The sequence below is a fragment of the Polyergus mexicanus genome, unplaced genomic scaffold, assembly GCF_030449975.1.
Source record: "Polyergus mexicanus isolate NDT 795.1 unplaced genomic scaffold, iyPolMexi1.0 SCAF_4, whole genome shotgun sequence".
In the NCBI taxonomy this organism is placed as follows: domain Eukaryota; kingdom Metazoa; phylum Arthropoda; class Insecta; order Hymenoptera; family Formicidae; genus Polyergus; species Polyergus mexicanus.
The window spans coordinates 10239506-10261399 of NW_027223324.1; the positions used below are offsets into that span (position 1 = coordinate 10239506).

The 21894-nt window shown below is 36.2% G+C and overlaps 1 protein-coding gene across 2 annotated transcripts in view; it reads left to right on the forward strand.

The window, feature by feature from the left end:
• Nucleotides 1–9778: 9778 nt before the first annotated feature.
• Retn (retained) overlaps nt 9779–21894 on the forward strand; it is a 93934-nt gene continuing 81818 nt past the window's right edge. For both annotated transcript variants that reach the window (XM_070294299.1, XM_070294300.1), the window contains exon 1: nt 9779–11013. In XM_070294299.1, coding sequence (XP_070150400.1) covers nt 10852–11013 — 162 coding nt within the window. In that variant the 5' untranslated portion in view covers nt 9779–10851. The remainder of the gene's footprint in view (nt 11014–21894) is intronic.

A 21894-nucleotide genomic window follows, 5' to 3' on the forward strand; every position in this document is an offset into this window, starting at 1 on the left:
ATAACCGGATCCTCCCCCAACATTATAGGTTTGAGCTTTTCCCTCTCTCTCTCTTTCTCTCTCTCTCTCTCTCTCTCTTTTATTCTCTTTCTCTTTCTAGTTACCCTATCATCGTTAACCGCCGACCCTACCGTTTCTGTCTTCCTCTATCTCGGTACATCGACGAGAAACCGGGACGATATTGCTCGCAGGAGAGGCGAACGCGAGGGTACGTATTAGTGAACCTGCCACTCAGAGAACGAAGGGCGGTGGTTGATTTTTTTCATCCCCACGCCCTCCGCGCGTTTGTACGCGCGTATACGCGTAACGAGAGCGCGACTGGAATTCGTTTAGCCGCCGTCGAGCAATAACGATTTAGTTCGCTGAAAACAAATTCGCTGCGTTGCGAAATCGTTAAATGTATTCAAGAAAACGGGATGTATGTATTATATATCCATATGTTGTAAAATACATGCTACAAAGAGCGAGAACGATACCTCCCGGCGTTAATCTTTTATATGTATCGTGCGCGCGTGTGTACGGGTTAATAAAGCGCTTTAACAGAAACGTCATCGCTACATCCAATTATGGCCAATTAATCGTCGTTTCCACCATTGCCGGTTCAATTCACGCTTTATACGCTCTCGTCTAAGTCTAAGGTATACGTATTCAAGAAACGTCTCTAAGCGAATTCAAAGCAACGCGACGCGAGTAAGCGCGGCATCGCTAACATTTACATTGATAGAACCTCGTAAGTCATTAATAACCGATACGCAAAGCTTCGTTTCTGTCTCGCGTTAATTCGACGTATCGAATCGAACGACACATCGTGCTCGTTAATCTTCCCCTTCCTATCCGTCACTCCTGGCGATTTATTTAAAGAAGGCACGTTGCGGTTTTTTTCCTTTCTTCTTTTTTCTTTCATTCCGCCAGTCTTTTACATCATAGAGCACAGAGTTCGGACCAGAGTTAATTAATGCGAGTACCGTCGGTATTTGGGTACGATACGATAACGTATCGGCGAAAAGAACATCCGCGAACGCGATGTATTCCTTGATTTTTTAGCGAAATCTCTTAATCGCATCGCACGCAAGTCCCAATAGAAATTTTGCTTTTTTCTTTAATTTTTTTGCACGTTTCCAACGATAAGTTTAATTTATACAGGGATGAATTCCCTCACTTTATACCTCAAAGGCAATAAACAAACAATTTCTCGCTTAGAAATTTAAAAGGAGAGCAGTTTTAAAAATTAAAGATTATAGTTTTAAGAAAGAAATGATCTAATTTCACTTAAAGTATCAAAGTAGATGGTAGATCGAGATTAAAAATAAAAGAAAAATTTCGGTTAAGATACTCGAATTTTTTTTTCTTTTAAATAATTTCTTAATCTTATATAATTTTAAATAATCTCTTAAATAATCTTTATATAATGTCACAAAGAGGATTGATATAATCTAGTTTTTTTTTAAATTTTTAATGTTTGAATGAGATGAATTTGTAAATTGCTTTAATACAATTTGAGAAATTTTTAGCGGTTAGAGTTGCAAAAATATATTATTCTTGTATGATTTTTTTATATGATTCTTTAATCAATGGAACTAAAAACGAGATCGTAACTGAATAAAAAAAAATTTTAGTTATTTTTTTTCTCTTTATATATATTTTTTTTTCTCGTTCTCTTTTTCTTTGTTGAACTATGTAATCAATTTGTATAGAAGGCGTTCTATAGAAAGTGTTCTATAAAACTATAAATTTCTATAGAAAATATTTGTTTTGTTATTTGAATGTATTATGGAAAAATGAATAGAAATTTTTCTCAAAAGAATTCTTTTAACAAGAAAGTTTATTTGCCAAATCTTGTTAAATCGTTTTCTGATTTTGGAAAACGGAACCGTACTATACTTACATTAAAAAGATTACGGAAGAAACGGTTATTCTTTTTATTCTATACAAAAGAAATCTATTTTTTACTGGTACAATCGGCAAATCAGATAAGACCTTGGATCTTGGTATGACTGTCATATCGAGACAAAACTAAAACTTCGCGAGAAATTTCAGCACCTATAAATACGTGCAATAAAGTACAGGATCATTAATCTTTCGTCACAGTAATTTCGGTTTGCAGCGGTGACATTCGCCGTCACATTCGCTCTCTTTTCCATTGCTCCTTTGGCTCTCTTTTCCACCATCCCCTCCCTCTCCCCCCACCCCCTTTCCTCGTTTATATCTTTCCCGTTCTCGCACTTTCTAGGATAATTAATGATCCCGAAAGCGATCTCCTCACGGTTGTCTCGTCTCTCGGGGGCAATCTTTCCCCGTCTTGCTCCAGTCTCGTTACCTCCCCTCATCTCGACCTTCCTCTTCGGTAAATGGTTTTTCCGATTTAGATAATCCTTTTTTTTTAATCGTGAATAGGTAAAAACAAGGTAGCGTGAATAATAAAAAGAACCATGAAACACCTTCGAAATCTTTTTTGAAATTGTGTGACTAACTCTATTTCACGCTAGGTAAAGGCAACATGGTTAGAGACGACCAACAAAGAAAAATCGTAAAAGAGAAAATTTTATCCGAATTTTCAATATATATAGCATGTTTAACTAAAACGTGGATATGTAGGTTGTTATTCTATAAAAATTTCGATCTATTATTTCAGTTAAACGTACAATATATATATATATATATATATCACGAAGGTTACAATGCAAATAGAATATTCAACTAAAAAGATCATAATTTGCTCTAAAGATGAACCTTTGAAGATTTGCATAGTCGTTTCCAGCTGTCGCAGCATCTTTATAGAATCTTGACGGACGTCGATCTCTAATTATCTGGAAACAGGGAGGCTCTGTCTGTTGTCCTGTCCTTCCTCTCTCTGTCTTCTCCTCTCTCTTTTCCGATAATAAATATTTTCATGACAATCGACCCGAAGGGGATTGCTAGACGTCGCATTATCTCGCCTTGGCTAATTCCTTCGGAAACGACTTAGTTCTCTCCTTCCTTTTTTATCGCGTCTCGCATCTCTCGTAGCCCTCTCGACTGAATACGGAAGCGGCGAAAGCTGGAATTTCCGGTTGATTCGGCACACTAACGATGGGGTGGTTTAACCCCCCTCCGTATGGGGACAGCTATGCAGGCTCGCGCGCGAATCCCCCATTGTCGGGCGTTTGCGCAATCTGCCTCGTCGACGATTTGCACAATAATGGACCTCGCATCGGCGAGGAGCAAATTAACACCGTGGCCGTTAGGAATCGCGGTTTACCAGCGTTTCGCGTTTAACGCGCGATTTTATTTTTATTTATTTATTTATTTTTTTTTTTTTTTGCCTCTTCAACATATCCTCGTAACGTTATTTATAAATGCCATATGCGACGGCTCTCTCTCAAATAATTTTTTTTATCGTACGATCGTGAAATGCGCAGCAATCTTGCCGCGGATTGAAGAGGCGCGGAAGAAGTTGACAAGAGTAATTGGAAATTGCCGCCCTAGATTCTCGCGAGACGATTCCGCGAACCATCGAGAAAACCGCCCGAGGCTTCGGATATCGGTTCTTGCATCAATATTTAATCGCGGCTAACAAGATGGCGATGGTATGCGCGCCACCCAGACGGGCTATAAAAGCATAAGGGGCCGTAATAGTCAACGTACATTCTCTTAGTACGTCCTTATGCGGCCGCTGTACACTATCGAGACAAGGAGGAAGAGTGAGCAGACGGAGAGAAAGAAACGGGGAACCGTGGCGAAAAGAAAGCGACGAGAGATCTCGTGGAGGAAGATAGAGCAAATAATCCAGTCTCGTGCCGCTCGCGGTTAGCCTGAGAATTGTCAATCGAAGGTGCCAAAGAAATAAGAGGACGTTTCGAGGCGCGGCTTCTCAAACATCCTTCCCTTGGATGTGGCCGCGGAGAGACTCTCTTGTCCGCCTCGTATAATTATACGAGCATACCCGATTATACGTGTTTGGACATAGCCGACAATGAACATCTACATTCGATAGACGATAGTCATTCTCATTTATTCGCGCTGATGTACTTGGTCCCAAGTATATTTATGTATATACATACACCTTTATCGCATTAGCTCTTACGGATATATTCTCTCTCTCCTGAAGGAATCACTTATCTCTGCTGAGAGAATATATTCGAGCGTTATAAATGGAAAGAAAAAAGAATCTTTCGCGCAGAAAGTACATTTACTATAATTTCAATTCCTTCGATTAGTACCAGTATCCTGAGCGAATATCAACGGTCATTAGAGATAATGCACGTGCAAATTCCATAATATTCCATACGTTGAATAAGTAGTCGGCACCCTCACGATATCGCCGTACATTCTCGTGCCCGATTTTCCGATCGTCGGGCAAGCATATATACGGGCGGATGAGCAGGAAGCACGTGGTCACGTCGTACGTGTTCTTGTATTATACGCGTTATTAGCATAAATTATTCACGTCCTGCGCAAATTCGATAACACTGTATCTTCGATACGAACGTGGATATTATTCTTGGCACGCACATCGCCAAGGAGAAATCGCCACGGTTCTCATCTAAGAAACATTTATGATTTTCTGCATTTCTATAACTTGCAGCTGATAAATAGTTTCCTTAAGGAGATGTTTTGTTTTACAATAGTAGCAAAATACTGTCAATATTTAAAAAAAAAAACGTATTTCTTACGTTTATACTGTTTGAAAAATCAAATAAATAAATCCGGATTATAAAAAGAAATGAAATATCACAAAATATGATTTTTAACGTCTTCGTAAAAAGATAGTTGTAATTAATATTTCCTAATTTATGACAACAATTTTTGATCATAAATACATCCTGAAATCAACTGCAAGAAACAAAAAGACAAAAGTAATCTGTAGAAAGAAAGAGAGAGAGAGAAAGATAATATTTTTCTACAACTTTTAGTAAATACCTTTTAAACGAGTAAATGGATTTAAATCTCAAGTTTTGCACAAATATTTATTAGAAACTTCTTAATATATGCGAAAATTTTTATTTTGTTGGCAATGTTTTTTCCTTGTTAAATTTGTCAATAAGTACTACGCGATTTTCCATACGAATCAATACTAACTTTAAATTTAAATAATTTTTAAACCGTTAAGAGAATTGCCGCTCAGGTTTTGCATAGATACTTAGAAGTAGAACAGTCTACGAAATTTTAACGATGTTTTGACATATACACATCTTTAATTCCGTCACAAAACATAAATACCTGAACACGAAAAATTTTTGTATTTGGGGGTGTATCGTCTCTCTTCTCTTCATCGATTTCAAGAAAAATGTTTTTCTTTGTTACTTTGCCTTATATTCACTATTCCGATATATCTATTTTTCTTATTTTAATACAATAGACAAATTTTGAAAATTTAAGGATTTTTTTTTTTTTTTAAAGATTAGTTTTTTCATATGTCACGTATAATTGATTATACGTGCTTGATAGTCGATCGAAAAATTTTTTTTATGATAGATTAATAAATAATTATAAAGTTTGATTAATTGTTAAAATTCTATTTTCACTGAAACGCATACAAATGAGCACAAACATGTGCATTTTTTATAATATATAATAATAAAATAGATTTTTCAATATATATATTTTACAATTTATATTGTGGAATAGGAAATGTGTGAGATGGCTTATATAAAAGAAAAATAAATAAATAAATTTATTTCAACATATTCCGTAAGCAATTTATATTTCTTTTTTTTACTTTATAACGCCATAATTCAATAGAAAATTGAAATTGGTACAAAAGATGGGAAGGCTCCCTGCTGAAAAACCTGTCTATTTTTTCTGTAACTTTCTAGATAATACTTTTTCAATTTGCATTGATCTTTTGAAAAATGCGAATAATAACCGTTCACATCACAATGAAAATCATAATGAACAATAGCGATTAAAAATAAAGAATAACTCTGAAGTAAAAAACTGGATAACAATGAGCAGGCTAATAAAAGTCAATGCGCTATAGCCTATTCAAAGCGTAAATAATAATAGCAATTAAAGTGACTAATGACTAAATAGAAATTATAGTGAAATTCAATCAGAATCTTCTATTGTCCATTATTGGCGTGACAAATAAAATGTTAGAGATCATAAAAAAAACAGAAAAAAATATAACGATATAAAAAAGAATAAGGCGTATGAAAAAAGAAAAAAAACGGATAAGAAAAAAGAAAATAATTTGTAAATATATAGATTTAATTAATCCTATCATAATTGTAATCAGATTAAAATTCAATTTACCATTTATGAATTTCTCTAAGAAAAATAATCGTAATGCATTAATTATAAAAATATGCTACGTAAAAGGTATCGATGAATCAGGAAAAAAATATGTAGCAGTATTAATAAACTACTGGAATCGAATCGGCGTACTGCAAAACAACACCTTGCGAATCGGAGAAGGATGAGGACAAGAAGGGAAAGAGAAGAGGAAAACGAGAGGTAGAAGCGAAGCGAAGAGGATGCTATCTCGCGAAACAGCCCGAGATGGGCCCTATTACTGGCGGGATCAAACAGTACAGGGTGTTAACTGCCTCCGTGAAGAGAACGAAGCGGCGAGAGAGTTAAAGTTTAAATGACTGACTGACTTATATATACGCTGACGCATACTCGTCGCATTTTTCTCCTCTCTCTCCCTTTCTTTTTATCTTCATTTCGATCGATCGTTCGCGCTTTATATTGTATGATACTGAGAGAGAAATTAAAAGCTTATCATAATTATTTTTTTCTGAATCTTACAATATATACGGCTCATGGATTTGGATTATTCAAAAGACAATGAATTTTTTACACAATTCCGACATATTTGCAATAGTAACGATTTAGGAAGGTCACAAAAAAAAAAAAAACCGAATACGCCTCCTTTTCAATCTTTTTTCTTTTTGCCTTTTTTTTTGTTCGCATAATCTTGATGCTTTCGATAACTTTTTCCCTAAGGCGAAAACGTGAAAAATGAAAAATTTTGTCATTAATTTCAATGCACAAGGGAAGAATTAAATAACAAAGGAAGAATTAAAAATATATATATATATACACAAAATTAATTAATAAAAATTATTTCCGATGTATCTAAATGTTTACAATATGTTATTAAACAAAAGGAATATCTTACAAACTATTGAATTTATGGTTAATTTGTTCATTTGTATATGTTTCTTGTAAAAAAATATTGTCAATTACACACTATATAAGTACTTATTAATTAAAAAACGATAAAACAATAAATGTATATACATACATATTTTATAATTTAGATTAGATTTATATATTTTCATAGTTTAGTTTTATTATATACCTATCATTAGTTATCACGTAACGATATAATACTGAGTAATTTTTCAATTAATATGAAAATAAAATTTAAAATGTGTTTTTCTTAAATTGATGATTAATTTACAAATAATAGCTAAAAAAAATAATTAGTTATGTATTTAAAGAAAAACTTTTCGTAGATTCATTGCACCTTGTACATATTTAAACATAACACGTTAAGAAACGGGAATGAGCTTCCTACAATGTTCGTCAATAGCGCGTAAATTGTAAATAATTGTCGAGTATCCCAAGCCAACAACGGCTTGAAGTACATCTCCAATCACATATAATCTCGTACTGTAATTTTATGTCGAAAATAAGGTACGTTATTCCTCGGATTTCAATTGTTATTTTCGCCGGCACTTGAAGGGAAAACATACGGTATAGACGTGCGTGCAAGTAAGTAAACATAGGAAATTGTTCACCAATGATTAACTATACATCCGCGAAATAATATACAATAGATTCTACGCGCACGGCACTTTGATGTATGAAAAATTAAAATGTATATAAAATGTATATATAATGTATATAATATATATATATATATATATATATATACAAAAGTTGAAAAGAGGATTTATTTGAAATAGATTTATATGGGGGCGTAGCACTTGTAATCCCGAAAAGAATTTTTATAACCGAAAGAAAAGCGATTCTTCACGATAATGAAAAATATTCATTATTGTGAAGAATCGCTTTTCTTATATATGTATATATATATATATATATATATATATAGTTTTTACATTTTTGTTTTATTTTCCATTATCGTGAAGAATCGCTTTCCTTTCGGTTATAAAAATTCTTTTCGGAATTACATGTGCTACGCCTCCATATACATCTATTTCAAATAAATTCTCTTTTCATCAACTTCTAGTCAACATTTCCCTGCTGACTCTTTTGTTAATACTAGAACAATTAAACCGTTAAAATTCGTCGAAATGTCGGCTTTTAGATTTTTTATTGTTACATTACAGAAATTATTAAGGTGCTTTTTTCGGGACGTATGTTGACTTTTAAAGAGTTAATCTTGTGAAATTAAAAATAATAATAAATAAAACGTTGTTTCTTACACAAGTATTTATATTAACAGATGTGGTAATACATTCAATGCTGCTTGTGTTTATAAAAGTATATGACTATATAAAGATATATACGATCGGTATATATATATTTTTTATTTTATTTTATTTGAAGTTATTTGGTGAAAGAAACCAAAAAAAATGCTACCATAAATCGAATCCCTTTAACATAACATCAAGATTACAATACAAATATACAATGATAATTTTATTTAAAAAATGTTTCTGCTTCTATACGGAAACTATTTTTGTACATTACATAAACATATAATTATAATATTGTATATCATTATTTATTTAATTTTAATGCACTTATAACAAATCATCGATATATATACTTTTTCAAGAATTATTTTATTAAAATGTTGAAAAAAATTAACAATATAAAAATTAAATTTATAAGAGAGTATTACTTTTAGATTTTTTAGACTCTTAGATATTTGACATATTTCGCCCTCCCTTATCAACATATTCAATCTGTTTCGCGCCAAGACAAAGAATAATTTATCTATCGATATTAGCAGAAAAATTTTTACCATACGAGAAAGATGAATATGGTAATAAATTTATTTTGACATCTGACACATGTGTCGTAATATCTCGCTATTGAATTGATATTTTATGATATGTTCCGACCTTCATTATGCGCGTGTAATGCACGAATACGTTCCGTATAGAAGCAGAAGCAATTTTTTTGACAAAAATATTGCATATTTGTATGATAATCTCGATGTCGGTAAGGAGGCCCGGTTCCTGGTTACACTTGTCATTTCACCATGCCTGAGCGCGCGAAATTTCAACTCTGTAATTTGTAAACTTTAATGGTTAATAATTTAAAAACTATTATAACCTTGATATTCTCGTATGATAATTTTTGTCGTAGAATATTCCAAAAAAATACACCCTTAAAAGGAAATGTATATATATTTTATAATATATAAATGGGTTTTTTGATTATAAATATATAAACTTTAGCGAATTATATAGAATAGTTTTGCCACGGCATTTCTTGTACGACGAGTAACACATTTTTCATCTAATTACGTTCGATTGCTAAAAAGTTGAATATTATTGTAGCGTGTATCGCGCGAGAAAAGCGCGGGAAGAAGAGAAAGGAAAAAGAGAAGAGAAAAATATCACCCGAAAGCAGAGAGATAGAGATAATTCGTATGGGAGGCGTCGTATATAGAGGGCGGTTACTATCCCGCTGCCGCCTACCCAGAGTTGCTCACGCGCAGCATCGAAACGACGGCGTACGCCTCTATGTATACGTGCCTGTTTATGTTTCTTTTTTTGCGCGTCGGGTGGGGGTAGTAGACGCGAGCGCCAAGGTGGGATCGAGAATTCCGAGTCAGCGCAACCGACTTCAGATCGCGTTAGTACGTGAGAGCGCGCGCGCACGTTCCTCGCCAGTCTCTCGCCCTTATTCGCGCCGCGGTTCGACACTACATTCGCGGGAGCCGCAGCAAGTTGATTCGCCACCAAGAGTCGTTCGCCTCGTCGTCCTTCATCGCCGACCTTAACGCGACACGTTTATCGTATGTCGGGCCGGCGAGCCCGCGATCGCGTTACGAGCGGAAAAACGCCGGGGATCGGCTAATTCGTCGAATCGGACAATATTTTCGATAACGGCGCGCGTCGCGTATCGCTCGTATCCCCTCCCTCCTTCCTCTCATCCTCCCCGCTCCATCATCCCCGCTTCCGTCCATTGGCTTTGTGATTTCTCCCACCTTGGCCGATCATTTCGATTTCCGACCCTTCCCTTCCACCCTCGTCCTTCCTCTCGTTCCTTCCGATAGTTTCGATTCAGTTTATCGGAGTTAGTTGTTTAAGGCAATACGTTGTGTGCACATCGTACTATCCAGCGTACCTTCTGCATTTCATCTCCTCGTGTATTCGCGGATATAAATTACATCTTTCGTTTCATCTTTACTTTCTAAACTCGCATCTAGAAATTAATTGTGTTGTGCGCGTATCTTCAGACTCATCGAGAATAGCGGCATAGTTCTCGCGATAGTAGCGCGCGCACTTAGTTTGCAAACGAGTGAAGAGAAAGAACACAGAAGAGAGAGAGAGAGAGAGATAGAGACAGAAGATTGCAGTGCGACGAAACTGTGTAGATATATATATATATATATACTCATCGATCTCATTCGACGCGATCGTTTTCTCGCAATATATTTAAGATATCTCTCGCCGGATAGCCTTCTCTCGCGAAGAGTCCGGCGTGAAGTTTCCGACGGACTCTTATTCGCAGCGGGAAAACGACATCTAGTTCGCGCGGGACGCTCGACTTGAACCTGTTTGGCTAAATTCGAAATCTGTGCCCGCATGCACATCGCGACCGCGTTGCATATTTTGAATCTCTAACAGCGCGTTTTAACGCTCCCTTTGTGAATCGTCGTGTTGCAATAAATCAGTCAAAATTCGGGTGAAGAGTGATCCGAAGCCATCCTACGTGATGGACTCAGCCGACGAGCAAGACGTGGAGAATCCCGGAGGGATGGCCAATGGAGCCAGCGGTGCTAACGGAACCAACGGAGCCCACGGAGCCAACGGAGCCAACGGCACCAACGGCACCAACGGAGCCAACGGACAGCATCCGACACCGGAGGGTTCTTTGGTAAGTCCCTTCTCATCTCCATTTACGAGATCTCGTAAATTTAACACCACGCGTTTCTCTTCAAGTAAAGGCAATAGCTTGATTTCTTAACGCTCTTCATTTTACATTTGTTATACGTGCAAATATGCTATAAATTTCGCGCGTGAATATCGCTAAATTAAATCAAATTCAAGATCATTATTAATAATATTAAATGAAGAAAAAAAATACCTACATCAATCGCGTTCCGTAGAGGTTAAATCAATCCGTTACTGTTGTTCTAACGAAACGCTACGGCATTTGACATTTTAATATCGAATATTGTTTCTATTTAACAATCGCTCATTTAACAATTGCTTTAGGAAAAACGCATATTTTACATGTTGCCGCGTTTCTAATAATGAATTCCGTTAGATGCACTAATTCGTATTGATGCTTATTTGCTAAGGTTAATTAATATTACTAGCTTTTATTTGTATTGAATATGTGACAATAATAATAATTCATAATATTATTTATCTTACTGTTTCACTTACGTATGCTATTGTAAATTTTTATACGACAATCCGAATTGCATGTAATACATCCAATCAAATTCGCTATTAGAATTACTTTTTGTTTTTTGTTCTGAATCGTGGAAATCATCGTGAGAGTTTGCCAAAAAGATTTTAGAATTATGTAAAAATAAAACGAAATCTTTTTCTCGTTACCAAAAATATCTCGAAAGTTGCATAAAAAGAAATGTGAAACAGCATATACTACGTCAGCATATTATGGCATGCGGTGTTTTAACGGCAAACTGTTGAATGTTACAAACCTGGTCAAAATTGATGCAGTTCATAATAAGGATTCAGGATTAGAAAATACTAAAAAATCCGATTGTATCTAGCGTTGCCATAACAACTTTGATGCCACTAATCGAGGATACTTTGTGGCAGCTTAACCGAGTCGAAATTTTGATTCTATTTTTATTCAATTTTCTCATCTGTATAGATTTTAAAGGATTTTAATAAATTTAATTTATATAAAAATTAAACACACACACACTCTCTCTCTCTCTCTCTCTCTCTCTCTCTCTTCTCTAATATGCATCTCAAATTGGTAGTAAACGAATAATTTTCTACTTATTGTTGACAGAAAAGAGAAACTTTTTTCGGTAAAATTACAGTTTTTAAATAATTTCAAAAGAATGATTTGACTGCCTAAAATATCAAAATAAAAATACTAGATTGAGAATTGAACTCGAAAATTGAGAAGAAAAGATTCGGCTCAGATATTTCGGAGAGACACGAAAACTTTTAAGCCGTAAAATGTTCAATAATCGTAGCATTTTTTTGTCTAATCTGTTTTCTTAAGAATCTGTAATCGATTCATTTATTATTTAATGCTTAAATTTTTTCGAATGTGTATAATCTTAAATAACAAAAACGTGTATATAGATATAACTATAAATTTGTTTTATTTATATATAATTAATATATACAATATATATATAATACAAGTAATAAAGTAAAATTTATATCGAGTTTTATCGGATATAAAAATTTTTATATATAATCGTGTATATCAAATTCATAGACTTCTTGATTAAATTTCCGTTTCAAATCCGGTGTCGCAAACAAGTGTGACTTTCAACGAGTTGAGTAATACATTTTAGGTAGCCACGATCGTGTGATCGCGTCGATAGAAATACATTAAAACGGTTCGATATCATGCGTCAGTGGAACGATATTAGTTTACAAACAACGCCAATCTCTCAACGCGCTCGCGCTTGCTCGGGGAATATTTCAGATCAAAAATATATATTTTACGTCCTTGATTATTCTCGTCTTCATAAAACTCACGTTCCGATGTATTTATAAGACTTTTATCGAAAATCGAAAAAAAAAACAAATGAAAAAAACTAATAAAATAAAAAAAGTTGTATCTTATTGGAAAAATTTAACAGCTATATGCTATATAATAAAATAAAAAGTACATATCGGGAAAATAAAGCGTTATTCATGACAAAATTGGCAACATTATCGCTGACAAGAGATATCGAAATGAGATTGACTTTTGTAATGTATACGTATCTGTCTGCAATAATTTATGCGTTTAATTATTTTATTGTTAGAATCGTATTGTAAGCACGAGATTTAAAGTTTCGATTTTCTATTACGCTCGAAACTATGTTTAAAATTATTCACACATAATTCCTGAACGAAAGAAAATTGGAGTAATAGCGAAACCTAGTATTAAACGTTCCATGCACGCGGAGCGTAAATAATTGCTGCAATCTGTATTAATAGCAGTAATTTATTTGAATTCTTAAGGAGCGCGAATCTACAATTTTCATCGTGATGCTCTCTGACATTAACGAGCATTCAAAAATTAACCGGATCGTGCTTTTCGTTTTTATCAAATCTGCATTGTAGCGTTTTATTACTACAAAAAAAAAAAAAAAAAAAAAAAAAAAAAAAAAAAAAGTCTTTTGTTTTGCTTTTTTGGAAGAATCATTAAATTGATCAGGAAATCTCTACTTGGATCATAGGCGTGAAGTTTAGTAACTTTGCATTAGTCGGATCTAGTAGAGAAATAAAAAGGGCGGTTGATTTCTAAATGTATGCTATAATTAACCAAAAGTAATTACGTAAATGTGGATGATGACGGAGAGCTCCTATATCTCCTGTATATCCAATATACTTAATTTTTCTATGTCATTAGTAGTAGTGATTATATTTGATTACTCTTTCGGTGATTCTCTATGTGAGATGATTGTATTTAATGCTTTCACGTATTTTCGTTTTTTTAATTCGAACTTTATGACGTTAATGTTTACAGTTTTTATCTATCTACGCGCGTTTTATATCTCTGGATATTTAATGTATGGTATAATTGCCATCGTAAATTATTATCTACCGGTTCGCCGTGTTAATCGCGAGTGAAATTTATATAAAGCTCAAATTCACGCGCAAGATATTATCTCTATCTATCTATTATATGAGAACAGAGGCTCTCTCTCTCGTTTCCCGCGATTTTGATTCGCGCGAATTTACATGAACGCGTTAATCTTCGGGAACATGCTTTCTAATCGTATCGATATACATATAGTTAAGAATACCCGAGAGAGTACGCATGTACGCAAGTGAGTAAGCGTGTGATAATTTCGGTGCAACGAGAGAGAGTAACACCGGGAGGGATGTGTCGCGACGCACACATACATACACACATTGTTAGATATAGGTAAAGGTGTAAACGGTTCTATGAACTTATGTATGTGCGTTATCAGTGGCGCGTCGACGCTGCCTACGAAACGCGAGGAAAAAAGAAACGGAGGATGTGCATGGATGTGTGTAGGAGTGCGAAACGGAGATAAAGAGGAAAGAGCGGCGAAAGGGAGAGAAAGATAGAGACTCGCGTGGAATCGCGAAAGGGTAAAGGTAGGGGCCCGGAGGGGGAGATTCGCGGTGTGCACGAACGACGCAAGGGCGGGGATTCCCCCTTCGGCCAATCGGATCGACTAGCGAATGCGCTCACCTACGGTTCTCGCTGCTCGTTCACCTGCAGACGCCATGTCGTGACGTCACGTCTCATTACGACGGGCCCCGGCGAAGCCGCATTGTCGTCTAACGGCGGGTATCGCGCACGCGTGTCCTTGATCGAGGAGGATTGTTCGCGAAATTTGTCGTTTCGAATTTTCATTTTAATGCCTAAAATTGTTATTGTATCACGAGTATTTCCTACGATATATTTTTCTTTCTCGAATATTATTTTCCAATTTTCTCCTATTTTCAATCCTAATTTTTTCATGTTTATGGACTAAAAATTTCGATGGATTAATTTATAGAAAAGTTGAACTTTCATTTTGTATTTCAAATAGGCAGTAAAGAATAGTTTCCCATATTTAGAAATTTAAAAAAAGAGCTCTCGGCGCAAAGTTATAGATAAATTTCAAGAACGTTCCGACTGTTTAAAATATCAAAGTAGATGTTAGATTGAAAATTGAAATCGAGAAAAATAGGAAAAAAGCTTCGCCTCGGCTTAAAAAAAAATGCGAAAAATTAATAATCAATCCTATCGTGATTTCAATTAATTTTTATTAATCTTTCCTATTCCTTATCTCTCTTAAATGATATACATGCGATGCATATTGTTCTATTACGATTGTTCGATTGTTGACTAAAAATATATTGAGAAAAAAAAATCTTTTACCGTGCGTTCAAAATGGTTGGACGATTTCTTAACGGAAGATAGAAATGGCATTGGGAAAATAATTCTACCGATGCATTTTTTGAAACCCTTTCAAATATTTCGACATACGATTTTTCAAAGATATATATAATGAAATCTATTATGCCGAGGTGAAAAAGAAACGGAACGTGTAACCTTGACGGATTCATGGGGAGCTACGAATTGCTCTATTATTCGGTTTTACGATAGGCCCAATAAAGATCTTATAATTAGATTTTGGAAGTAATATTCTGACCAGGCCCTGAAACGACCGGACTACACGAAGGTCAAGCCGAAAATTGCGAGGGCCAATCGCTCGTTTCTCTCTTTTTAAGGACGCATCCGTAAAATCGAATCGAACCAAAGCGAGCAATAATCTTCTTTAGGAGAAAACGACTCTACAAAGACACGCATTCGTCATTAGAAAATAATATAAAGAATACATGTATTCTCTGCATATTTATATTCATTACGAGATATCTCGTATCGATGGATAAATCTCTCGCAAATTTCATCGCGCGTTCAACATCTCGGAGAGAGGGTTGACGGAACGTTATTAATTAGAGGAGAACGCAAGCAGCGGGTAGACAACGACCGGGTTTCCGTCCCCCCCGCGGCGTCAAATTATTCGTACGCATCGAAGCGCGTCTCGACGCGATTCGCAGGGAGGCGCGTGCATCCACGCGTGATCCCGATTCAGCTGACGCGAAGGCGCGAACGAAGAAGCCTGTTGTACGCGTCTCACGTTCGTTGGTGGGGAATCGCAGCGGCGGCGGTGGCGACGGCGCAAGAGCATCGAAGCGCGCTCTCGGCAAAGAGAGGGGCGTCCCTGAATGAAATGAAGAAAAAAAGAAAAATACGAGGAGAACCGAATCGCGATTGGTCCACGAGAGCCTCGCGGTCACGCCTCGCTTTTATCCGCGCACATCGTAAGTCGCAAGCGCGCCGCGCGCTATATCGGCTTTTCTCTCTCGAGATGACCGCGAATCGATGATGTCCTCTGTATATAAAGAGAGGAATATTCCTCTCCCGCCTCTCGCATCAGCCGCGATCGGTCGTAAATCGGAGAAGAAGTTACGCTTCTTCCATCTTGTACTCGCGTCTCGCGTTGAATACTGAATATTATTTATGTATAACGTTTAATATTTATTTTAATTTATATAATTAATATTTTTAAAATATTACACATTTCGACGTAGCTTTCTTAAAATGACGTTCGTGGAGAGAAAGGCGCGGAAAATATATCGAGAGCGAAGTCTTAAAAGAAAAGTATCATTATAAGGGTAGAAGTTTTTTAACATGTCGAGATGTGGCGTGTTGTAAGACTTGTGAGTAATCGGTCACTCGGCTCGATATTATCGATACGTCTCGATGTAACGAACGAAAAGACGGAGGGGGTCTGAAAGCGACAAGGCGAAAAGCTCGATACCATCGTCACGATTGCATAGTGAGTGCGCTTATTCCACACGCCCTTTCGCGGGCAATGATTATCGATCGTTTAATAACACCGATTTTATCGAAAACAACAGAAATGCAGTCTCGGGTCTCTCCGTCAATGTCGAGCGAGTCTATGTGCGAAAAGGAAGGTATACTATCTTAACAACATCTTCTTAAGTAGACAGCAAAAATATTAAGCTTGCACAATTTTAAAAATAACGCTAAGAAATTTTTTTTTTTTTTTTTGTTGTTGTTGCATATCTCTATTTATTCATTATTACGTAAAACATTGGATTTTGCTACGTAGATTTATACGATCTTTCACGTTCCACAATTATTATTACATTTAAATGTGAATAACAAATGATCGAAATAACCGTAAATTTAATTCCGTCGTAAAACCATGGAAATTTTATTTAGACGATGCTCGCGGTCGCTCATTTAATGACGCTATGAATGTCATTGATAAGAATTATTTATCAGAATATATAAGATTTTTATTGCATCGCGCGCTCAAAATGACGCGAAGCTATATTTGAATCGATATTACGCGTGTAGAAAATAAATGTGCATGAAATGAAGGATATGTCTTATGTGCGGGTGTCTCGTTTTTATTAACGTAAATAACGCTAACTTAATAATATATGACTGTACTATTCTTCTGAAACATGAAAATTCCTCGACTTTGAACGGAAGTATACCGATAATTAGGGTTAATCAATTTTTTTCCATGTCTTATCGTATTTGCGTGGCTATCGTTCGTCGCGTTAAAACCAGCATATAATATATACGTATATAATTTGTGCAAGATAAATGACGCATTCGACAAAAAAAAATTGAGGCTGATAAATTTACCCCTAGAAGATGAATTGTTATCTCGAATTTTATTAGGAATGTGATATCTATATATTTATACACACTCAGCATACTCAGAGTTTATATTTTTCCCATTGATGTTTATATCGTATCGTTATCGGATAAAAGATTGTTTTAAACAATCGTCTAATGTCTATGCTTATTATATAGAATCGAAATTTCTTTTCTTTATTTTGATCTAAATTTCTTATCTAACATTTATTTTGATACTTGAAGCAATGCTCTTTCGAAATTATTTAATCTTTGAAATTTGTTGAGTTTTGTCGAAAGGTTCTCTCTTTTAAATTTTAAATTGAGAAACTATTCGTTTATTTAATAAGTAGAAATTTAAAATTATCGAAATTTTTTATACCGGAATAAAGACGAGAAATTCAGGTAGAAAATACAAGAGAAATTTCGATCCATTTATAATGCCATTAACAAATAGTCTTTTAATTGCTAATTATTCCTTCTTTCTATAGTCATATCCCGAATATTCCGAATGCAACGAAGCACGCATTCAACGGCGTATATTGAATCGAATAAAATCGCGATATAAATTGATCGTTTCTCTCGCGTACGCGTTATGGGGCACAGTTTATATATCTAGATTCATCCCTTTTATCCCGAGCAGATTAGCGTCTCCGTTTTTTCTTTTTAACATATCTAAATTTAAGAGCAGAACTGAGGAAACAAAATTTATCTTTCTCTTTTAACCGATAAAATATATACGTTTCTCGGAGAGCGTTTTATCATTTACGACAATAGAAACCTTTAAAATAGCTTCGAACTATATACTGTATCACGTGCAATCACGTCAGCTTTCTGAGATACGATTTTAAGACGGATAGTGAAATAAAAGGAAGATTTTAAGGAAAATACGTAAGATAAAAATACAAAGCGTGATACACACAAGTATTTTTTACTTCTCGTTTTTTAACCGATTGAGATAAGCATAAATGCGGAAATACGCGTGATCAGCGTGAATAGATTAGTATAATTTGATGCATCAGACGACACGTCAGATTAGATATATTTCGAGAAGAGCCGGTGTTTGTGGGGCGCGTTTGTTGTCTTCCTCGAGTCAAGTGGAAAGGTTAGCACCCAATTGCCTATCTCACCTTGTCTTGCCTCGGGGAAAGGTATACGGCGACTATTAGGCGAGACTTATAGAGGGGACGCGACTACTGGCACCGAGGTGGTCGTGTAGGGCCCTCTCAGTCAGCTGAAAAGGACCCCGTACAAGAGGGGAGATCGTTGGCACGAGCCTACCGATTCTCCGCAGTTAAGACGCAGTCTAGACCGTTTCTAGACGCACCGCTTTTCTAACCGCACCTAAGCCGATATGTTTGACCTGTGGAAGAGTTTCTACAAAACTTCCACCGCCACTGTTCTGCAGGAAGAACCTGTCTGTCATGTTATGTCACATTTGTCAGCATTGCAATTCTCGTCGCGTTTTCATTGTATATATTAAATTTTGTTTTTTCTTGAGAGTCATGCGCAGTCTATCTGCAAAAAAAGAAAAAAATCAATTTAACTGTAAGGAATTATAAATTACTACAACTTTCTATCGGTTGTTTAATGTAAGCGTATTAATTTTAATTTCTCATATATATATATATATATATATATATTTTTTTTTTTTTCGTATCTCAATCAAGTATATAATCACGGGGCGTTTATGTCGGCGAGCGACGTAAAGCGATTTTATGGTATTTCGGTATAGCTCCGCCTCTCCCCTCTCGGTTGAAATATTTAATTTGAGCCATCGCGTATATCACTCGCGGTCCTAAGTAAACTCGGACTGGATGGATGTCCGCGAGGCCGCTCGTTCGAGGGAAACGGGTTCTTCGTCGAACTCGTACAAACAACGAAGCGGGAGACGCGCTTCGACAGGCCACCGAGGTCCATGGGCTCTCGTGTTGACTCTTTGACTTTACTCGCGCCTCTTGCTCGCCTCCTTTCCCCTCTTCCCTTACTTGCTTCTCTTTCCTTACCTCTCCACCTGCTTTACCGAGGTCCATCGCTCTTCTGCACTTCGGAATCTCGCGGCTTCCTTCGGGTCGGCCAGGTCGTCGACTTCTTACCTGATCGTTTCGTGGAACCGCGTGGAACAGGGGGAAAAAGAGACGCTTAAATTTAATTTTGTGCTTATTTGATTAAGCAAAGTGGGGACATGATTTTGTGCTTCGAAACTTTTGAGCCCCGTCCTTTTAATTCTCCTTATATATGTATTTAATTTTTGGAGCAGCTTTTGGCGCACCGAAACAAACGCTTAATAAATCTTCATCGTATAGAGATCCGACAGAGAAATGACAGATAGTTAAGCAGATGTATTTTGATCGAGAAAAAAATTATTCTCTCGTAGTATTATAGAATGATCGATCGTCGAAATGGCACGGTACACTCTCCTTTAGCGCCCCGATCCCGCGTTTAACGCGCTAAAGGTGATTTGTGCAATTAGATGGGGGGGGGGGATACTTTGCGTACGGGGCTTCACGCGCATTTACGTTCACGCAATGTGCAAAATTACGGAACGGACGTAGCCCGGCCAAGTAGAATAGTGCCGTAACGCGCCCATTCACGTATCATTATCCGCACCGGTGCCTAGATAACGTTGTCGCAATCGGCGCAATTATATTTTTACGATTCCAACCAAGGCTTCTATTCCGTGACTGTATTAATGCCCAGCGGAATTATATATACGCTCGAAAATCACGTCGGTTACTAACCTATTTGCGATTCCGGGAAATGCATGACCGTTTTTCTTATTTCTCCCCTCTGAGAAACGAAATGTAAATGAAGATATAATATTTCTAACGCCGCTAAATTCATCAATATTGCGGACGCGAAGCTCCTTTCCTCAGTTCGCGGTCGATGCAGAGATTCTATTTAACATCCACAACTCGTTTATTACTCGTCAAGATCAGGTTTGTTCGTCAGTCTATAAATAAATGTATAGCGAAAAGAGCGAATGTACACCTGAAATTATGCTCAGCGGGATAACGATTTGATGAAATAGCTGCAAATTTCTTAGGGACTTTAGTATTGATTTCCTTAGAATATATCAAGTATCTAAGGACGAAAGAAATCGAATAGAAAGAAAAGGAAAAAAAAAAGATTTTGAAATTATCATTCGGTCTTTTTCGAATTCAGAATTCCTAGAAATATTTATTCCTGAAGATTAAATAGAGACCTGCATATATATCCTTCAAGCTCTACGATTTTGTAATTGTTCTCGAATGATCCGAATAGAATGCTCTTTGCAAGTTTCCTTTTTCTTGTAACGCATGTTAAATTCTTATTTATGGACTCGCGCGTAATGACTGCCGATCGCAGGTGGTTTGTTCCTTTTCTTTTTTGTTTCTTTAAAAAGATCCGAGCCTAAATTTTAGTAGCGTGCTTCTCTTTGAAAAGTTTTGATACGGAACGCTATTTTTGGAGACCATTGTGTGCCGCTACGATAACTTGGAAATATAAAGACGACGTTATACAATACGTAAACTTTCTTTTGGGAATGCATTACGAAAAAATATTTCGCATTGCGATATCGACGATTTTTTTTTTTTTAAACTCTGGAGAATTCACCCCATCTCAGTCGCTGAACAAAAAGAAAGAACTCATTCTAGAGGTGTAACACATAGGAAAAGTTATCAACTATGTTGCGACTAAGATGGTAATAAAACGCTATTGCCGCATCAACTCGCAGTTGCTGCTTCGGTAATAATTATATTCCCGGTACACACCGTTATCCTGCTACTGGTATTAGAATATAATGCAACATATTATTACCTATATTTATGACCATGGCAATTGATTTTGCCGGCGTGAGATATTATAATCTTTTGCAATCGCTCGCGCAAAATAGTCACTGAACGACGACCCGCCGACGTATTCGACTGTGCGTTTTACCGGCGCCCTACTTTCGTCTCAATAAATCATAGTATCACACCTTGACGGCGATCGTCGACAGCGATCTCATTGTTTCAGAATTCTTCACCGTGAAATTATTGCGAAGAACTATAGATGGTAGCGCGCCGCTAACTTCCTGACGCAACCGAAAAGTTATCGTCTTAGACACTACATTACAATCGTATCGCAATTACGTAAATGTAAATTTAATTGCGACACATTTCCGATAACATACAAGTGGCAAGTTCTCGTTTATGAGGAAAATTTTAATAATAGATAAAAAAACCTTGATGCTTGAACGACAAGAATTTTCCTCGGCGCCGATGATTTGCGGATCTTGGTATCTGCAGATTATTGGTGGACCCACAAACCATTGGCGCCAAAGAAAAATTCTAAACTTCAAGCATTAGGTAGGCGCCGCGTCTGCTATTAAAGTTTCAAAGATCCGATTGAGCGAGAGAAAATTAACATCGAATGTGACTACAA